The sequence below is a fragment of the Mustela lutreola genome, chromosome 13 (assembly GCF_030435805.1).
Source record: "Mustela lutreola isolate mMusLut2 chromosome 13, mMusLut2.pri, whole genome shotgun sequence".
Taxonomy (NCBI): domain Eukaryota; kingdom Metazoa; phylum Chordata; class Mammalia; order Carnivora; family Mustelidae; genus Mustela; species Mustela lutreola.
The window spans coordinates 53709308-53730061 of NC_081302.1; the positions used below are offsets into that span (position 1 = coordinate 53709308).

The 20754-nt window shown below is 36.8% G+C and overlaps 1 protein-coding gene across 2 annotated transcripts in view; it reads right to left on the minus strand.

Annotated features, from left to right (window-relative positions):
* Positions 1 to 20754, minus strand: part of VWA8 (von Willebrand factor A domain containing 8) — a 333728-nt gene that overhangs the window by 180720 nt on the left and 132254 nt on the right. For both annotated transcript variants that reach the window (XM_059144521.1, XM_059144520.1), the window contains 3 exons: positions 15997 to 16103; positions 12436 to 12542; positions 1560 to 1631 (listed from right to left, as the gene is read on the minus strand). In XM_059144521.1, the coding sequence (XP_059000504.1) occupies positions 1560 to 1631; positions 12436 to 12542; positions 15997 to 16103 (286 nt within the window). The remainder of the gene's footprint in view (positions 1 to 1559; positions 1632 to 12435; positions 12543 to 15996; positions 16104 to 20754) is intronic.

Here is a 20754-nt window from a genome sequence, read left to right on the forward strand (position 1 = left end):
TCACTCCGCCCCACTGCCTAGCGCTTTGTCCTGCTGCCTTGTTCTTTTCTTTGGGACCGGAAATAGACTAGTGGTAGCACACCAGATTTCCCATCAACATCTGTACAGCGCTCTAGAGTAATTTCAAAGCACACTTCCCCTTTTCCATTTATCATGAAGTAGAAGCAAACCACTGCTCCACCTCACCCTCATCCTGCATAGCTCTCCTCAGTCCTCAGAGTCACATGGCTCTTAGCTGAGTGTGTGCTATTTTTATGTCCAGGTTAGATAGCAGGGAACCCAGCCTTGTAAGATAAGCAATTCGCCCACAGTCACAGCGAGCCGGGAGAGGGTTTCTACTGCACCTCTAGCCAGCTAACATACAAACCTGCGCATTCAATCAGTAAGCCATTCAATTGGCCCATTTAAAAAATAATAAAAATCAACACTTTAAATTATAAGTTTAAGGGACTAAATATATAAAGAATATGTATTTTTTATAAGTTTAAATAAAAGGAAAAATTAGGACCAAACACCTTCGGAAAGTTTATTAAATCTGATAATTCAACTGGGGAATATTATCAGAAGATAATGATATCTATCTATATTTATCTATCTATAGATAGACAGATAAATAGAAAATGTCCAAACATTATCAGAAGCTTCTAAATAGAAAATGTCCATTCTCCATAAACACATGCTGAATATCTACTATGTAGCAGACACTGTTCTAGGAACTGAAGATACAGAGATAAGCAAGAGAACTATGGTCCCTGCCCTTGAGGATCACATAGGTAATTTGAAAAGACAATCACTCTGTATGTATATAAACAGAGTAACACGACCTGTGATGTTGTGATAGTGCGATGACAGGGAGATAGAAGGGTATAAAAGTAGGGGAACCTAACTTGGCTAGGAACAAGGGAAGACCCCTTAGGAGTTAGGGGAAGTGGGTGGAGGAGACAGGGAGTACTCTGTGTAGAGAAGAGCATGCACCAAGGACCAGGGCAGAGATAAGAAACTGAAGGAAGTTCACAGTGGCTCAAGCTACCACTGAGTGAGACAAAGGAGGGAGGGAGCCAAGCCTCAGGCCTAGAAAGGTGGGCAGAGGCCAGATCCTGCAGAACACCATTAGCCATACTGAAGACTATACCTAAGAGCAGTAGGACGTCAATTTAAGCAAAAAGAGAGACTTAGTCAGATTTTAGTTCCACAAGTATCAGCTGGCTGCAGAGTGAAGGGCAGATCAGAGTGGGAGCTATACTAGCAAAGCACTGCCATAGTCCAGGGGACAGGCAATGGTAGGCTGGGCTAGGGCGACAGATGTGTGAAAGAAGAGTCGATGTCTGTGAGGCAGAATGGACAGAACTCGATGGGTGACTGAATGGTGATTTCAGCTGTGAGATAATTCTAAATTTTAGAAGGTGGAAGATAATCTGTGCCAAATTAAAGCAGTCATTAAAGCAGAAAACGAAGAATCACCTCTAAAAACATATCCCAACAAGGAGAAGAAAGTTACTGCTTTTAAGCTTGCTATCATTTATACATTAATACCTGAGTTCCAGCCACACATAACTCACCTGGTTACCAACCAATAATAGGTGCTCTCCAAGAAGAAAGTCTTTCAGCATGTCTTCCATCACTACCATGTGCTAGAAAAAAAAAACTAGAAGTTAATTGAGTTTTGTATAATCAAGATGGAATAATAAAGTTAACAACAAAGGTATCGTCGTGCTAAGTAAAGCATCGAGAACTTCAATTCAAGATGGCAGTGTGAGATCCTGAACTCACCTCCTCCCATGGACATGCAGATTGTACAGCAACATATGAAATCATTTAATTTAACAGGCATCTTGGGGCCTAGTTGTAACCCTTTCTAGAGGATGTGTGCTCACCCTCTATGACACTCCAAAGCACTAGTGTATCCTGGAGGGGAGATTTACACGCATCTGGTGTCCTGGTTTGTATGTCTGGTGCAGCTATCACCCCACAGATACTCCTTAATCACATGGTGGCTGGGTGGGGGGAGTCTTGTATTTCTGGGTCCCATGGGACTATGGCAATTGTAAAGATGGTTCTAGGCAGGCTATCAGTCCACTGCATAGACAGTGGACTGAGGCACAATCCTTAGTCTTCTGTGAAGGAGGCCTTTGCTTGTCCTGGAGCTTCAGCCTGAGGAGCAAGCTTCGGGTCTGGCATACATTTAGAGGCCAATGGATCACTCTCAAGGAACACAGGCTATGGGTGCCATCTTGGCTCTCTTTCTTTCTTGACCTTGCCTGAGTTCATCAGTATCACCCAGGAAAGGGCCTATACACTTGTCTGGAACCCCAATCTCTATGGTTGTCACCCAATGGACACCTCCAGATCACCTGCCTTTTGCGGTCAGTGAGGCTTCCAGTCGTAATACACAGGACTATATATATTTGCATACTTTTAAAAGCTAACACGCAAAGATGTGGTTTCCAGTCAGTCTGAATCTAAGTGCTAAGATACTCCCATGTGGGATACAGAGATCCTCACACATCCTCAATTACTGGGAACTATTAAAAATATAATGGGCAGCTTGGACAAGCACAAAGATTTAAGAGCCAATCAAGAGCTAAGGCAGGGTTGAATGACAAGGTTCATCTGCACGAGGCCACTCCTTTGAAAGACTGGGAAAAATAGTCATTTCACATACTGTATAGAAATCAATAAAGCCAAGCAAAATGCAATAACAGAGGATATGTTACAAATGGAAGAACAAGATAAAACCTCAGAAATAAAAACTTTAATGAAATGACACAAGTAATTTACCTGACAAAGAGTTCAAGTGATGGTCATTAAGATGCTCACCAAGCTGAGAAGAATGGATGGATGCAGTAAGAACTTCAATAAAGAAATAGAAAATATTTTTTTAAAAAGTGTCAAACAGAAGTCACAATGTTGAAGAATACAATAACTGAACTGAAAAGGTTCAAGAGCAGACAAGATGAAGCAAGAGAAAGGATCAGTCAACTCAAAGAAAAGGCAGTGGAACTAACCCAATCAAAGCATCAAAAAGAAAAAAAGAGGGGTGCCTGGGTGGCTCAGTAGGTTAATGCCTCTGCCTTCAGCTCAGGTCATGATCTCAGGATCATCTCAGGATCTTTGCTTAACATGGAGCCTGCTTCCTCCTCTCTCTCTCTGCCTGCCTCTCTGCCTACTTGTGATCTCTCTCTCTGTGTCAAATAAATAAATAAAATCTAAAAAAAAAAAAGAACACATTTGAAAATAAATCTCACTGGAAAGTAAATATATATAATGATAGATTAATCACTTATAAAGATAATATGAATGTTAAAGTCAAAAGTAGTAAAAATAGCTATAAATATGATAATTAGTTAAGGCATATGCAAGATAAAAAGTGCAAAATGTGACAGCAAAAACATAAAACATAAAACATGGAAGGGAGCAGTTACATTGAGATTTACAACGGGATTAAACTAAGTTATTATCAGTTTAAAATAGGCTGTTGTAGATAAATTATACGTAAGCATCATGGTAACTACAAAGAAATAACCTATAGTAAATTCACAAAAAGTAGAGAAAGAATATAAATATAACAAAGTATCTGACAAAATTCAACATCCATTTATGATTAAAAAAAAAACCCTCTCAACAAAGCAGTATAGAGGGAATATATCTCATAATAAAAGTCATGTATGACAAGCCCACAGCCAACAACATACTCAATAGTAAAAAGCTCAAAGCTTTTCCTCTAAGATCAGGAACAAGACAAGGATGCCAATTCTCACCACTTTTATTCAACACAGTACCAGAGAAATTAGGCAAGGAAAAAAAAAAAGAAAAAAGGAAATAGGAAAGGAAGAAGTAAACCTGTCACTATTTGCAGGTGGTGGTACTAATATACAGAAAACCCTAGAGACACTAACACAAAGCTGTTAGAATAAACAAATTCAGCAAAGCTGATAGATACAAAATCAATACCAAAAAAAACCTGTTATTTTTCAATTCACTAATAATGAACCATCAGAAAGAGATTGCATCAACAATTGCATCAACAAGAATAAAACACCTATGAATAAATTTAACCAAGGAGGTGAAAGACCTGCATATTGAAAACTACAAGACATTAATGAAAGAAACTGAAGACCCAAATAAATGGAAAGATACTCCATATTCATGGATTAGAAAAATTAATGTTGTTCAAATGTTATACTACCCAGAATAATCTATATGTTCGATGCAATCTCTATCAAAATCTTAATGGCATTTTTCACAGAAACAAATAATCCTAAAATTTATTCGGAATCATAAAAGATCCTAAAAAGTCAAAAAGTCATAAGAAAGAAGACCAAAGTTGAAAGCATCACACTTTCAGATTTCAAACTATATTACATTATAGTAATTTAAAAAGTTATAGTAGTCAATAAAAAAAGCTATAGTAATAAAAAAACTACAGTAGTCAATCAAATTATAATATTTTCAGAAAAAGACACATAATAGAGAGCCTAGAAATAAACCCATATGCATCAATGGTCAATTAACTTACTAAAAAGGAGTCAAGAAGGAAGAAAATAATGGAGAAAGGACAGCTTCTTTGATAAATGGTGTTAGGAAAATGGGCAGTCGCATGCAAAAGAATGAAACTGGATCACTATCTTCCACCATACACAAATATTAACAAAAATATATTAAAGACGTGAATGTTAGGCTCTGAAACCATAAAACTCCTAGAAGAAAACATAAATGGTAATAAGCTCTGTGATATAGGTCTTAGTGATGATTTTAGAATCTGTCACCAAAAGCACAAGGAATGAAAGCAAAATTAAACAAGTGGGACTCCATCCAACTAAGCAGCTTCTGTGGAGTGAAGGAAACCATCAACAGAATGAAAAGGAACATAGTGAGTGGCAAAAAATATTTGCAGATCATGTATCTGATAAGGGGTTAATATCCAAAATATGGAAAGAACTCATATATCTCAACAGTAAAAAAACAACCAGTCCAAGTAAAAAATGGGCAGAGGATCTGATTAGAGACATCTCCTAGGAAGACTTACAGAAGACCAATGGGTATATGGAAAAATGCTCTATATCACAGTCATTTTGAGAAATATAAATCAAAACCATAAACAGATGTCACCTCACATCTATTAGAATGGCTATTATCAAAAGACTAGAGATAAGTGTTGGTGAGGATGTGAAGATAAGGGAAACTGTGTATTGCTGATGTAGCCACTATGAAAATCAGTATAGAGGTTCCTCAAAAAATTAAAAATAGAACTATCATATGATCCAGCAATTCCACTTCCTGGGTATTTTTTTAAAGAAAATGAAAACAATTTTTTTGTTTGAATTTGAAAAGAGATTTGCACCGCCACAATCACTGCACCATTATTTACAACAGGCAAGGTATGGAAACAACCTACATGTCTATTGATGGATGAATGGATAAAGAAGATGTGGCATATATATATACATAATGGAATATTATTCAGTCATAAAAAGAATAAATCTTGCCATTTGTAACAACATGGCTGGTCCTTGAGGGCTTTATGCAAATTGAAAAAAATCAGAGAAAGACAAATACTGTATTATCTCTTATATATGGAATGTAAAAAATACACGTGTGTAACATGTAAATAATACATATATGTACATACACACACATATATAACATATATGTACTAAAAAAATACCCAAGCTCATAGATAATAGAAAACATATTGGAGGTTGCTAGAGGCTAGAGGTAGGGGTGGGAGAAATGGGTGAATTGTTTTTTTTTTTTTTTTTTAGTTTAAATACACTGAATAAAAAAGAAAGTAAACATCTATAATAACAGACCATACTCAAAACAATTTGATTTTTTAAAAAACCAAAAATTAATTCAGTGATTATAAGTTATATAACCAGTTAGGTCACTGGTATTTAAAACTTGAAGTAGTCCACTTAGGCAAGAATAAGCCACTCACCATTATTTCAAAGAGTTTTCATAATTTAACTCAAATATATTTTAACTACTGCTCTATGCAGGGTTGGCTTATAATTTACTATTTAAATTAGTAGTTGCTAATAATGTAAATATACATAGGCTTTCCAAAATAACTGGAGATTTCCATGGAACATTTTACACTAACTTGGTCTTAACCATTACCTTCAAAGGATGTGCAATTTTAGAATTAGAAATGTAGTATTTAGCTTCCACATTTTATTTGAATTAAAACACAATATAATAAAAGAACAAGATTAAAGTTGTTCACAACAGCCACAAAGGAAATTACATTGCTCTTTTATATCTGGAAAAATAGGACAACCGTAAGTAGGTCACAAAGGCTCATTGTGGGGGATGGGGAGTATTGGAGGAAGAAATATATCCCAGAACAATTAATATCCCTATTTCTTTCTCTTGGTTTTCTGTATCAAAACAGTTACAGCCTCATAAAGACTGAAGTTATTGAACCTCCCTAATTATGGAAAAGGCAAATCAACTGTTTGTATTTAATACATGCTACAGATATTTTCTAGCTTGTTACTTGCTTTTCTTTTTTTGACTTGCTTTATGGATTTTTTTTTTGACATCTCAAACATTTTCCTTTTAACTTGTCAAATTAAGCTGTACTTTCTTTCAGTTTCTTTCTTAGAAAAACAAAGTTTTTTTTCTTTCCTTCAAAAATGGATGAGTATTTCCTAAATGTTTATCTTTGTAGTTTTTATTTTTCTGAAATGCTTGCAGATACACCATTGACCTAGAGCTTTAAAAAGCTTGTCAATTTACTGTCCACTCTGGAACACTTTTTAAGCTCAAAAGAGACACTATTAATAATAATGAACAACAAATGCAAACAGAAACTATTTTAGGGACTATCTTCAGCAAGCCTGTATTGTTACCCTACTTAAAAGGGAGTCCTAGAATACCCCTTTATTCTGGGTTCTAATGAGAATGTGGTCTGGAGACCTCTTCATTTTAACTAAGATGAAAAGTCAGGGCCAATTTCCAGACATTTAAGTCTTCCAGTAACAAAGGGGCTAATCTGCATGAAAAACAGACAGAAAAGTTGGAACAAGCATTTGTATAGACAGATAAAAAAGCAGTGTAAATACTGAAAAATAATTCAAACTATAGTTGTATTCTTCTGTATTGTACTCATGTTCTCCCTACTTCACACCCTCATTCCATCTAACTAGATTATTCAAATCAACAAACATTAGCTAAGGCTAAGGTCACTGTCACTGCCTATGTAATTCTTCCCTTAACCTCTTGACCCACTTAAGTACCACAGAGAATTAATTTCTTTCTTTCTTTCTTTCTTTCTTTCTTTCTTTCTTTCTTTCTTTCTTTCTTTCTTTCTTTCTGTCTTTCTTTCTTTCTTTCTTTCTAAGATTTTATTTATTTGAGAGAGTGAGTGAATAAGGTGGGGAGGAGAGGGAGAAGAAGCAGGGGAAGGGGCAGTGGGAGAAGCAGACTTCCTGCTGAGCAAGGAGCCCAGAGGTTGGGGGTGGGGGGGGGGTGCAGCGTTCCATCCCAGGACTCCAGGATCATGACCTGAGCTGAAGGCAGACACGTGACCAACTGAGTCACCCGGGCACCCCAACCACAGACAATTTCTTGTAAGTTTCCTCTTCCAGTTAATTGCCCATCTCTCCTGAATCCCTCCTTCCTCTCTAACAATTTCTTTCCATAATCTTTTAGGTTGGATCTTCCAACCTAATTGTTGTAGCAATTCCTTCGATTCTGATTTCCCCCACGTTCCTTCATTTGCTCTCTGTTAGTGCCTTTTTACATGCTCTCCCCAGGGGTCAAGGTTTAGGGCTGAGTAGCTTGTGCCTACTTGTACACAAGGGCGAGGGTGGGCTGTGCGAGACTTGAGTATCCACTTCTGTGCTTGAAGAGCTGCTTCAGACCACTCGTCCTAAGTCCTCTCCTCCGTTCCACTGCTTCAGGCACCAATTCTATGCTGATCTTCAAGAGTAAAACTATCCTCCTCAACTCCAGCCTCATATTCTGAGCGACTATCAAACTATGTACTATTATTTCCCAGTCTCTTCAACCTCCACATACCCAAAACTTGTCTCTTTATTTTTTTCTCAACTTCATTCTTGATCTTGTATCTTTTATCCTCTTTAATAGCATCATTTCCTATCACCTGACCAAACTGCTACCATCATCTTCCTGCACACTTCATTCCTCCCTTGCCAAGAGTAAGCTATTAAGCCACCCTAACGTCAAGGGTATCTATCCCTTCCTTTTTACCCCAGTTTTCATTTAGTATTTTACATCTCTGGCCTAGATTTTTATCAGACAATTTGGCTTCTCTGACTTCAGTGTCTGTTTGAGGCAATGTGTTCTTCATGTAACTGACTGTTACCTCTTCATTCAAATTCATGTCACTTCTTTAGGTGCACCTGGGTGGCTCAGCGGGTTAAAGCCTCTACCTTTGGCTCAGGTCATGATCCCAGGGTCATGGAATCAAGTCCAGTATCAGGCTCTCTGCTCAGCAGGGAGCCTGCTTCCTCCTCTCTCTCTGCCTACTTATGATCTCTCTGTCTGTAAAATAAATAAATAAAAATCTTTAAAAAAAATCACGTCACTTATTTTTTTTCAAAATTCCTTAAATGACTCTTAAGACCTTTGAAACACAGGTTCATCTTTTTTTTTTTTTTTTTTGCTAAAGGCTACTTATTTATTTATTTATTTAAAGATTTTATTTATTTATTTGACACAGAGAGAGAGATCACAAATAGGCAGAGAGGCAGGCTCCCTGCCGAGCAGAGAGGCCGATGCGGGGCTCAATCCCAGGACCCTGAGATCATTACCTGACCTGAAGGCAGAGGCTCAACCCACTGAGCTACCCAGGCACCCCATAAAGGATACTTATTTATTGATTGAGGTATAATTGACATTATAAAGTTAAATTAGTTTCAGGTTGTGCAATATGATTCAACATTTATAAACACTGTGAAATGATCACCACCATTTGCCACCTTGCAAAGTTGACATGATTTTATTGATTATATTCCCCATGCTGTACATTACAACCCCATGACTTCTTTAATTTATAACTGGAAATCTATACTTCTTAACTCTCTTCACAAATTTAGCCTGCCCCCAGGACTCTCCTCCCCTTCATATATTCTTGATTTAGTCTTGGCTTCATCTCCTGTCACTCTCCTCCAACACTATATTCAGTCAAAAATTCAGAATAATTTCTCTGCTCTCTTCGGTTTGCTTTTCCAGCAGACTATGAGCTCCCTGAGGGCAAATCTTGGCTTTCATCTTACACACAGCTCCACTGACTCTACCCACCGCCTGAACAGTCCTGCCAGGTGTCTTCTCCACTCTATCCCCACGGTCATACCCTTCATTCAGATCCTTCGTAACTTGTACTTAGACTACTGCAATGGCCCCCTAACGAGTCTCTCTTTGCCTTAGTTCCAACTCATAGACAACATTAAAGAGCAAATGCAAAGTTAGCAAGTGAAAATGTGCTTAAAATCTTTCAGTGGCTTCCTCACTTCTTCTGAATCACATCCAGATTCCTTAATTAGCAAGGCCAAGATGTTCTGACCCTTTCCTAACCTACTGGCCTCATCTCTTGTTACTCTTGCATTTGCAACCTCAGTTCTGTGTCAGTGACAATTAATTAAATGTAGCCTCCTAAGTGAACTACTCTGTCACATAGCCAAGTCTCTGCAAATGCTAGTCCGTCTACCTGAGAGAGTCAGCTTTGCCTGGTTAACTTATTTTCCACAATCATTCCAACCTGGGACCATCATCTCCTCAGTGCTACCATAGTAACCTGTGTGTACTTCCATCCCACTGTACAGGAATCATGTATACTTTGTTGTCTTTCTCCCTCAGAGTCCTGGAGCTACAGGAGTATATGTGTGTATGTATGTGTACACTAATCTCTTTATCCAAATACCTCAGGCTATTGCTCTTTCCTCCAATTTCTCCTTACTACTGTAAGTATAACATTCTTTAATGACAGATTTAATAATAGTCCTCATTATGAACATTCAAAATCTTACTCCTTCTTTATTAACCCACTCACCGCATACTTGCTCAGCATTCATGATATGCCAAGCACATGCTATTTGCTGAAGGCTCTAAAGAAAAACAGACTTGACTTCAGTGGTGTGGAAAACACATTTAAAAAATCAATCTCAATACCATGTGGAAAGGGGACCACAGGACATGGAAGAGGATGGTACAGAAGCTCCTACATATTCAAGAGACACTGAAGACTACTGCTTCAAAAGGAAGTACAGACTAAAAGGAAACCATAACATACGCAACAAAAGCAAATGTAATCCAAAGCCACAGTTCCTTGAATTGGTACAGCTCAAATTTTTCCTTAGTGGTTAAGTCATAATGCTTTATGAAGCAAAGGTACATCTGGAGACAGGCTACAGCAAGTCCCTCAGGGCCGCTGTGTAAAGTTCACAGCAGCCCTGTGGTCTTCAGTGGCTATGTCACAGACACCATGGCAACAGACACTGTGTTCAAGGGCACAATGGCCCTCCCTGCTACTGAATTTTCTACATTCTCATATGCTGGGAGGTCTTTTCAACCTTTGGTACCATGGAGTTTTTCAAATTGTCACTTATAATAAAGTTTTCTGGCTCTTTTTTCTTTATACCTTTGTCTTTCCACTACATGGGCAGAATGTGATACCATCAGTGCTCAGAAACAGTCTATTTTCCTTACAATTATGTTTTTGTCTTTCTTTGATAGGTAAGATTGTTTTCCCTCTTTGTGTCTTTTTCTTTTTTTTTTTAATTTTATTTATTTATCTGACAGAGAGAGATCACAAGTAGGCAGAGAGGCAGGCAGAGAGAGAGGGGGAAACAGGCTCCCTGCTGAGCAGAGAGCTGGATGCAGGGCTCGATCCCAAGACCCTGAGATCATGACCTGAGCTGAAGGCAGAGGCTTTTACCCACTGAGCCACCCAGGTGTCCCCCTTCTTTGTGTCTTTTTTTTTTTTTTTAAAGATTTTATTTATTTATTTGACAGAGAGAGATTACAAGTAGGCAGAGAGAAAGAGAGAGGGAAGCAGGCTCCCTGCCGAGCAGAGAGCCCGATGCGGGACTCGATCCCAGGACCCTGAGATCATGACCTGAGCCGAAGGCAGTGGCTTAACCCACTGAGCCACCCAGGCGCCCCCTTCTTTGTGTCTTAAAGGTAACTTCATTGTCTGCTGATTTGTCCACTGTTTGCATAAGAGCATTAATGCTCTGAAAGAGAAGTAAAACCTACATTAATTAATGGGCTATAGAATAAATACAAAACCTATCCAGGTTATGTCTTTGCATGTCAGAGGTAGTAATTACAGTTTTGACAGATTTCAAAATACCAAATCAAGATTTTTACTGAGAGAGAAGGATTTTCCCAGATGCCTTCTGTATTGTTAATATAATAAAGGGAAAAGAATTATGGTACTCACTGAATAAGAAATATGATTGGAAAATGGCAGACAAAAAGCTTACGTTTTTCTAACTCCTTAATATAGTAAAAATAGCAAGTGGGGCACCTGGGTGGTACAGTCAGTTAAGTGTCTGACTCTTGGTTTCAGCTCAGGTCATGATCTTAGGATCATGAGATTGAGCCCCAAGTGGGGCTCCGCACTCAGTGAGGAGTCAGCTTGGGATTCTCTCTCCCTCTCCCTCTGCCCTTCTGCTCATGTCTTTTCTCTCTCTCTCTCTCTCAAAGTAAATAAATAAATCTTTAAAAAAATAGTAAGTAAAAATTCTTCTAACATAAGGTTATTATTTCTGTTCAGATTAGGGACCAAATATTAAAGAAAAATTAAGTATGTTTCTTTTTATAAAATAAATATATAACAACTTAACAGAAAATTTGGGAAAAAACCCTCCTACATTACGGGTAATTTTCTCTGAAAAAATTCTTATTAAGGTGAATATCTATAGTAAAGCTTTCTGGGTATACACTATTTCTGTGTCTTAGAAGAAGGTCCATAATTTCTGGTTAGTTTACAAGTGAGAAATTATCTACCTTCCTCCCTTAAAAAGGAAAAAAAAAAAAAGGAAAAGTAAAAAACAGTAAAATATTAGGAATTTTCAGGAAAAGGAAAGGAAGATCAAGAAGAGAGGGCACAAGACACATCCTCTTTGAACCAGTGAAATGATTTAACAGGAAAGCAAAAGAGAGGATAAGGAATAGTTCATTTTTTTAAAATTTAATGATATATTCATTTTATTTACATGGAGTCTAGTGCACATATAAAATATATTACCCTAATCATAGTAGCAACTCTTCAATTTTCAGGTGTCTTGGGAAAGAATTTAAAAGTTTACAATGCCTTAATAAAAGATGTGTCAACACCTCATTTGGCATCATCTGAATTGAACTTAGCAAATTAGAAAAATAATTAAACATTAGTTTCACTGCAGAGTTAATTACCACAATGTAAGAAGAGATTTATCCAGAAAGGCAAAGCAGTGATCTTACCTGAATGTTGTCATAGAACAGAACATCGGGCACTTTCATTTTCTCGTGGGCATTATAGATTGGTGCACTAACAGCCCCAATCCTCAGAGATCCAGATGCTATTTCACCTAAACATTTCACACAGGATAGAGAATTATTTGTAGTTCTGTACTGAGAGAAGCCAAGTCCAATGTGAACATAAAGCAACACAGCATCTTTAATTTAATATCTCATTAAGGGATTTCAATTTAACATCTAAAAGAAGTAAGGTTGAAAGTGGAAATAAAACATCATAGCCTTACATAAAATGTTTAAAATGTTCCAAAAGATAATGAATTCTATATAAAATATTGCACATGAGCAAACAGCATAGAGATGAAATTAAAGAACCACTCCCCACTCAGAACTCCATGAAACCACCTTCCTAAACTTGTTTTGTCAGAGACTTTAACACATAAAGCAAACCAAATATACATTCAGAAGCTCTGAAATATTCTGAATATCATTTTGGGGGATCACCCATTGAAAAGCTCCAAGTAATGGGGCGCCTGGGTGGCTCAGTGGGTTAAGCCGCTGCCTTCGGCTCAGGTCATGATCTCAGGGTCCTGGTATGGAGCCCCGCATCGGGCTCTCTGCTCGGCGGAGAGCCTGCTTCTTCCTCTCTCTCTCTGCCTGCCTCTCTGCCTACTTGTAATCTCTGCCTATCCAAAAAAAAAAAAAAAAAAGAAAGAAAGAAAAACTCCAAGTAAGAACTTCCTAGAATTCTAGTAAAAAATACTGATTAATCTAGTAAAAAACACCCCGTACAGACCTCTGTAATTACTATTTCCAGGGATGGTCGAGGAGATCTGTATTTTCAAATAAGCATGCCAGGTGCTATATAGTTATTCCATGATGATTATTACTATTGTGTTATCTCCTATTTTGCTTTAAATAGTTGATCTAGAACAGAATATGAGCTCCTTACAGTCAGCAAACCCAATAATAATAAATTTGAAGTCAGGGAGTACATCTCATATGCATTCTCTCCATGGTTAATAATCATAACATTAATGGTGGTAGTTGTTACAGTAGTACTGATGGTCACAACAAAAGCTATCATTTATTGAGGAACTTCTATGGGCCACATCTCAAGCCAGAAGCTTCACTGTTTTTTCATATAATTTCATGTAATTCTCTTAACAATGAAACAAGACCTATGAGGAAGCTTAGGACATAAATTAAGTAATTTGCTTAAAGCCACCCAGCTAACATGGGCAGAACTAAAAATAGAACTTGTATAGTCTAATGTTCTTTCTGCCAAGTGGGGTATATTTAATCCTTTGACTCCAAATAACACTCCATCCTGTGGAAATACCCATGCAAGCAGAGAGATTATCACAATGCCTTCAACAACTGACCCATCCACCACCCCTGTACCTCTCCACGCTTCAAATAAGAAAACTGCCCTTTTGCATTAAAACATTTTGAAACACAAGTGGAGAAGAGCAATGCTTGCGTTCTGCAATGCCATGAACGATTTTGAGCTAAAAATAATTAAACTGTCACCCTGATTAAACCCTGTTTAATCATGCTACACATTTGCCAAAGCACAGGAGACCTCTCTCTCCAATAGATCCTTGCCATTTCCCTTTTTATTTACAAGTTCTACAAGGAAGAAAACCTATAAGCTGTCACACAGAGAATCTACTGTTTATTTACTACTGGCAGGGGCTCTGAAACAGACCCAATATAAAACTGAACAGACAAAGAGCAGGATTGTGGCAGGGACTTTAGTATATGCTTGTATGTTAAGATGACAAACGTAATTTCAGATTCAAGTAGCATCTGTTATCATCTGTGGTTTATGGAACACATCTGTTCAGTAGATTTAGGGCTTCAGGACAATTAAATCCACTCATCTAATGTTTATTGTCAAAACTTCAAGCTTGAAAAGAGAAATGCCCTCAGAGGATGGTGATGCTTATACTTCCCTGGGAGAAACTGGCTACCTGTCTGCTAAGAAATCTCATAGGATGGCATTATTTTAGTCCATCTGTCAAGGTCCTTAGTCCAGTAGATTCAAAACCCAATTTTGTCACGTCTATTGACCATAAATGTGACTCTCAGGAGAATATTAAAGACATATATTCTGATCTATACATAAATTCTGCTATAGAAACAAGAATTGAAAATACTACAGTGTAATGAAAGCTACAACTTTCATATGGACCCCATGATACACTGATGGCCATATCAGCATATTATTTGGAGGCAGAACTATACAGAAAGCCAAATCCTCATCAGAAGGTTATTTGGTGAACCTTGTTCTCGAACAAGGAGAGTGCATTAAATAAATCCTCCTCAAGAGAGATGACATTAAAGATAAATGGTACCAGATGAATCAACAGTCTCTTAGATTCCTTATTCCCTACACAAGGCTTAGATGGGAACTGCTGACACTGGCCCGTTACCAAGACTGAACAGTCTACAGTCAGAATAATTCGGTCCATCGCTGGATATGTATTAAGAGATTCAGTCAAGTAACTCTACGAGTCAACAGATCCCAGAGTGGTTCTGTCTCTTTGCGCTGGCTCTGCATATGTATACCCAGATCCATCAGTAGGTGGAGTTTTTAATTTTACTCTAAAAAAGTCATCTCATTTCTTTAACACAAATTCCTGTCTCAGTGTAGTCCCAACTATTAAAAACAGCTACTACAAAGACAGCCACAATATGTCCTCATTAGAGAGGGGTCCCACATTGGATTTTTGATAGAACAGGTATTAATCTCAAACAGTAGAGAACCTATTGTTGGGATCTAATTGAAAAATAGGGAACTTCTATAGAAGAGCTAAATCTTCCCCAAATTCAAAATACTTATGGTTATCCATAAAAAAAGTACCACAAAAGACAATATGAGTGGAAATGGGAGAGTAAGAAGGCATGAAGTGGTACTCTAAATATTACTATAGTTTAAATGAACCTAGAACAGTTTCCTGAACATATCCCACAGGACTAGTGGTCCTCAAAATGTAAATGTTATGTAAAGGAAGGAGAAGTCTAGATCCTATGGTGAAATATATTTGGGGGGAAGAAAAGGTGAAACCAAATCATGGCGTTATCTTTACAGCAAGGATTTTCAGAGCCATGAATATGTTTGTGTCAACTGCGACTCTTTGAAGGAGGACCTGTATCTGGTATGCACTGAAATAAAGAAAATATTCTTTTTTTAAAAGTTTTTATTTATTTGAGAGAGAGCGTGTGCACATGCATGAGCAGGGGGCAGGGGTAGTGGAAGAGGGGAAGCAGACTCCCCACTAAGTAGGGATGATCCCAGGACCCAGAGATCATGACCTGAGCCAAAGGCAGATGGTTAACCAACTGAGCCACCCAGGTGCTCTGAAATTAAGCAAATATTCTAAGATTTAATTGGTAAATGGGTTTCAATTTAAAAATAAATAAAGATTGATTTCTTCAACCAAGTACATAAAACAAAGTATATGGAAACAAAACCAATTTTTATTTAAATTAAAATAATAAATAATACAAATGTTTGGTAATTATTATTTCACTTAAAAAAGAAACAAGTCAAATACTTACATTTGTAATCCTCCAGTTCTGGTTCCTGATTATTATCAGTACTTATTTCTATCGCAGCATCTGCCAAGTTTTTTTCTAACGCTGACCTTGCAAGGCTTGGTAAGAACCTGGTGGGGCAGGAAGGACAGAATGATAAAGTCAAAGCTTTCTGTGGTTCCTAAAGAGCTTTTGGCATGTGCACACACAAACTTTCTCTTTCTCTTCTTCTTCCTCTCTCTCTATCTCAAGATAACCAATTAAGGAAGCTTAGTTTTGAGCTGTGAAATCCAAATAGTAAAAAATTTTGCAATAAATATAAACTTCAAGTACCTGTGAAGAAGAGTATCTGTTGATCTCCTTTAACAAAACTTACATGTAATTAGCAGTATTCATGTACATACAAATCTTACAGAATAAGACTTAAAATGATTTTCTTTTCAAAATGGATTTAGTAGACCTCATAAATCTTGTTTAATTGTTTAACTGGATTATCAAATTTTCTTAAATAGATAAAACAACATTTGAATTGGCTCCAACTTAGCAATCACAAATTCAAATTAGTGGAAGTGAATTAATGAGGTTTACTTCTTAACACAAATTATTCAATTTAGGATTATACAGCCTGTCTATTCTATATGTATGTTGTCAAAGCAACGATCTGGTGAGTGACAGAGGCATTCTTCATCTACAAATAGATGGTATGAACATCATGGGCTTATTAGATCATGAAAATGGAGTTTCCCACCCACACAAATAAAACTGTATCTGGAATTTATGATCCCAAGGGAGCTTGCAAAAATGATTTTTAACCTATTACCTGTGCTATACTACCATAAACTAACCACTACATGCCACGATATCCCAAGAAAACATACTAAGAACATCACACTTCTAACTTAGATTTTCCATAGCTCAAAATCCTTTGTGGTGATTTCCACAGCCCTGAGTATAAGCTCTAATAAAAGAGATGCCGGTGTGAGCGAGAAGGCAAAAGAATGAGTGTGTGAGGAACTGATGGATTTCCTGTCTGTGTGATAGAATCGACATAGCTGACCCTATCTCCCAGCTACCTCCTCGTTCTGGTTCCAGGCTATGATGGGAGGATTTCTATCACTCTGGGTCAGTAGCTCATCAATACAGCATCAAGTAAGACTTACTAATGTGCATCTCTGGCCCTTCATCAGATTGTTGCCTTGTTTAAAACCAATGCCTTACTTTATCTCTCAGACCCAATAAATGGGCTTTTATCTTGTTTCCTGAGTCCTTATCTTGGCACTTTGCCCACCCGACCTGCTCCTCCGCACTAGACCATAAACTTGAGTCTGGCCTGCTGACATTAGGCTCTGCAGCTCTCTCTGTTACTTCCTGTCAAACTACCTTGAGTGACAATTACACATTCAAGCTTGGACTGTGTGCTAGTCCCAGAAACCTCTTACATCCATATAGTCTTCTCTCAACACACCCTCAATTGTCCCCACACTGGAGCCTTTCTAGATTGTCCTCCAAAGCCTATAGAGAACAGCAAAAAAGGCACGAATGCCTCCCTTCCAACGTCAGTGACATACATTGCTTGCCAATATGATACTCTTTCCTACTGACATTGAACATGTTTCAGAGTTATTTTCAATCTCACACCCAGACAGCACTACCAAATAATCAGAGGTAGTATGGAAGCTGAAGTATGTTTACCTCTAGAATTTACATTTTAAAAGATACTGACTCACCCCACAAATGACAAGGAAGTATGTCAGGTAATATGAGGTCAACCTTTATTTTTCTAGCTTTCAATTTTTTCTAGTTAATGGCTTCTTTTTCCATTGCTCACTGATATTTTCTGCTTGCGTTTTCCTCCCCTTGTGGCCTTTTGTAAAATAAGGGAGTAAATAAGTGAAATATCATTAATCTATCCTACTTTCCCAGAACAAAAGCAAATACATATCCTACTGTGAAGTTTTCAAGTTTATTTATCATCATGAGCATCACAGTGCCTTTTAAAAGTCATTATCATCATTATATTCATTTACTACAGCAAAAATACAATCGAAGGGCTCCAATCTCTATGATCTTGGTTGTAACAAAAAAAAAACTATAGAAAGATTCAACCACATTATGGGAAACACAAGAACAGAAGATGTTCCCCGAGGCTAACTCAGGCTAACTATGTCATTGTCAGAGAAGTGAGAAGTTTGAAATTATAGCTGATTAATGCTTTAAATCTCATTTCCCTGTATCTTTTCAAATATTTTTTGGTCATCTGAATTAACTTCTATGCATGCGCACTCATCCTCTGCCCATTTAGGGTTGAGTCTTTCATCTCAATAATTTGAATACTTTATAGTCCCTGAATACTAATCCTTTTGTGATTCCAAATCTTATCAAACATCTCTTAGTCTGTGGCTTACAATTTGTAGAGCGGCTTACAGTGTTTCTGTCATATATCTGGTTTTTACATTTTTGTATGGCATAAAATGGATATTTTTAAATAATTTATTGACAAGTCCATCCATTCCCACACTGATTTATATAATGTTACTTTTGATATATGCTAACTTCCTACAGATGTATGTGGGCCTGTTTCTGGTCTCTGTAGTCTATTCTAATAGTCTATTTGTCATTCTTTGCACCAATATCGTACTATAACAATGAATATAGCTTTATGATGGATCCTGATATCAGAAAGAAAAAGTACAACACCTTAATCTTCCTCAAAATCTCCTTTGCTATTATTTCCAGGCCAATTTTGAGATCAGCCTGTCAAATTCTGTATAACCTTAGTAGTATCTGACTAGGTCATAGCTATCTATATAAAATCTGGAGTAGGGCACCTGGGTGGCTCAGTGGGTTAAGCCGCTGCCTTTGGCTCAGGTCATGATCTCAGGGTCCTGGGATCGAGTCCCGCATCAGGCTCCCTGCTGAGCAGAGAGCCTGCTTCCCTCTCTCTCTCTGCCTGCCTCTCTGCCTCTCTGCCTACTTGTGATCTATCTCTGTCAAATAAATAAATAAAATCTTTAAAAAAAAAAAAAAACATTTCTAAAAATAAAAAAAAATAAATAAATAAAAATAAAAATAAAATCTGGAGTAAAATAGCTTTACAATACTGAAGCTTCCTTTCCATGAACATGGTATAGCTTCCCTTTTACCTAAGTCCTTTACAACTTTCAATGAAGATTTATGCTTTTCTTCATAAAAATATTACATGTAATTTGATTTGCTCTAGGTGCTCAAAGCTTTCTACTATTATTACAAATGGGGTGATTTTAAAAATCTCCTCAATTGATTGTTAGTGGAATATAGGAATATCACTGATTTGGATTTATAAGTAATCTCACTAAATTCTATTTTTCTAATGACTTATATATGGTTTTTATATAATTTTATATAATTATATAAATTTATATAATTCTATATAATTTATATATATATTATATAATTCTATATAATTTATATAATTCTATATAATTTTAATCTAGCCAATCAGATAACTTTGGGCAAATGCACTGGCTGAAAGTACAAAAAGGTGACATTCTTGTTCTGTTCCTAACTTTAAAGGAAATATGAATATTTTATCATAAAGATGTTTGCTCTAAATTTTTGGTATATACCTCTTATCAGATTGTAGAAGTATCCCTCTTTTCATGATTTACTAAGAATATTCCTGGTTTACTAAGAATTTGGTTTGTTTTTAGGTTTGGTCGTTAGGTTTTATCAAATCCTTTTTATTCATTTTTTAAAATAATATTTTTTCTAATTTCTAGTTCACTAATATAGTGAACTAAAAAATATTAAACTTTCTTCACATTCTTGAAATAATTTAAAATTGCTCATGATTTAAAATATTTCCCGGTTTATGATTTTCCTTTCATATATTATTCTTGTCTGGTTCAGGTATCAAAATTATGCTAGACTCAAAGTGAATTGCTGTTTTCACTGTCTATTCTTTGGAACAGTTTGTAGAATCCTTTGGGTATGATTATTTCATTCTGATATCTAAAATATTATTTCCCCTTAGGTTCCAAAACTGTTTACATTGGTTAGTATTGAATATTTATTCCTATTAACACACATGAATACCCATTCTGACTAAGGGTATTTAGTGACCCTTAGTCAGACTAAGATTCTGACTAAGAAAATACTGGGTAGGTAATGAATCTATCTCTCTGTCTATATATTTTTTTTCACATCATGATGCCGAAAAATAAGCAACTGAAGTGCTTTTTTTCTAATTTTCATTTGGAAGCCTAATATTTTTCTACTTAAAAGAAAAGAAGAACCAATTCCATTATTTCTCATAATTATTAGTTTTAAAAAAATTACTCTAAAGACACTAGAAAGGAGCCTTATTTTACCTGAATACACCACAGAGAGAACAAATTTAATTTGCAACACAGGAAGCATACTTTCACTATAAGAAAAATTGTCAGCTAAACTGGAAATTGATAGAGGGCAATTTCAGATTCTCCTAAGCTGAGAATAGGTTCTTTTAATTCCTGTTTTTTTAAATCAAGGAATAAATGGACAATAGTCATAACCACCACAAAAATAATTGGCAGATCATATGAAAAGAGTCTAAAAGAAATCTGAGCTTCTGGGGCATTGTTATTAATCCTTATTATTCTTTGTTTTTAAAAAGATTTTTTAATTTATTCATTTGAGAGAGAGAGAGAGAGATGACAAGCATGAGCACTAGCAGTGGTGGTGGGGGTGCCAAGGGAGAGGGAGAAGCAGACTCCCCACTGAGCAGGGAGCCTGATGCAGGGCTCCATCCCAGGACCCTGGGAT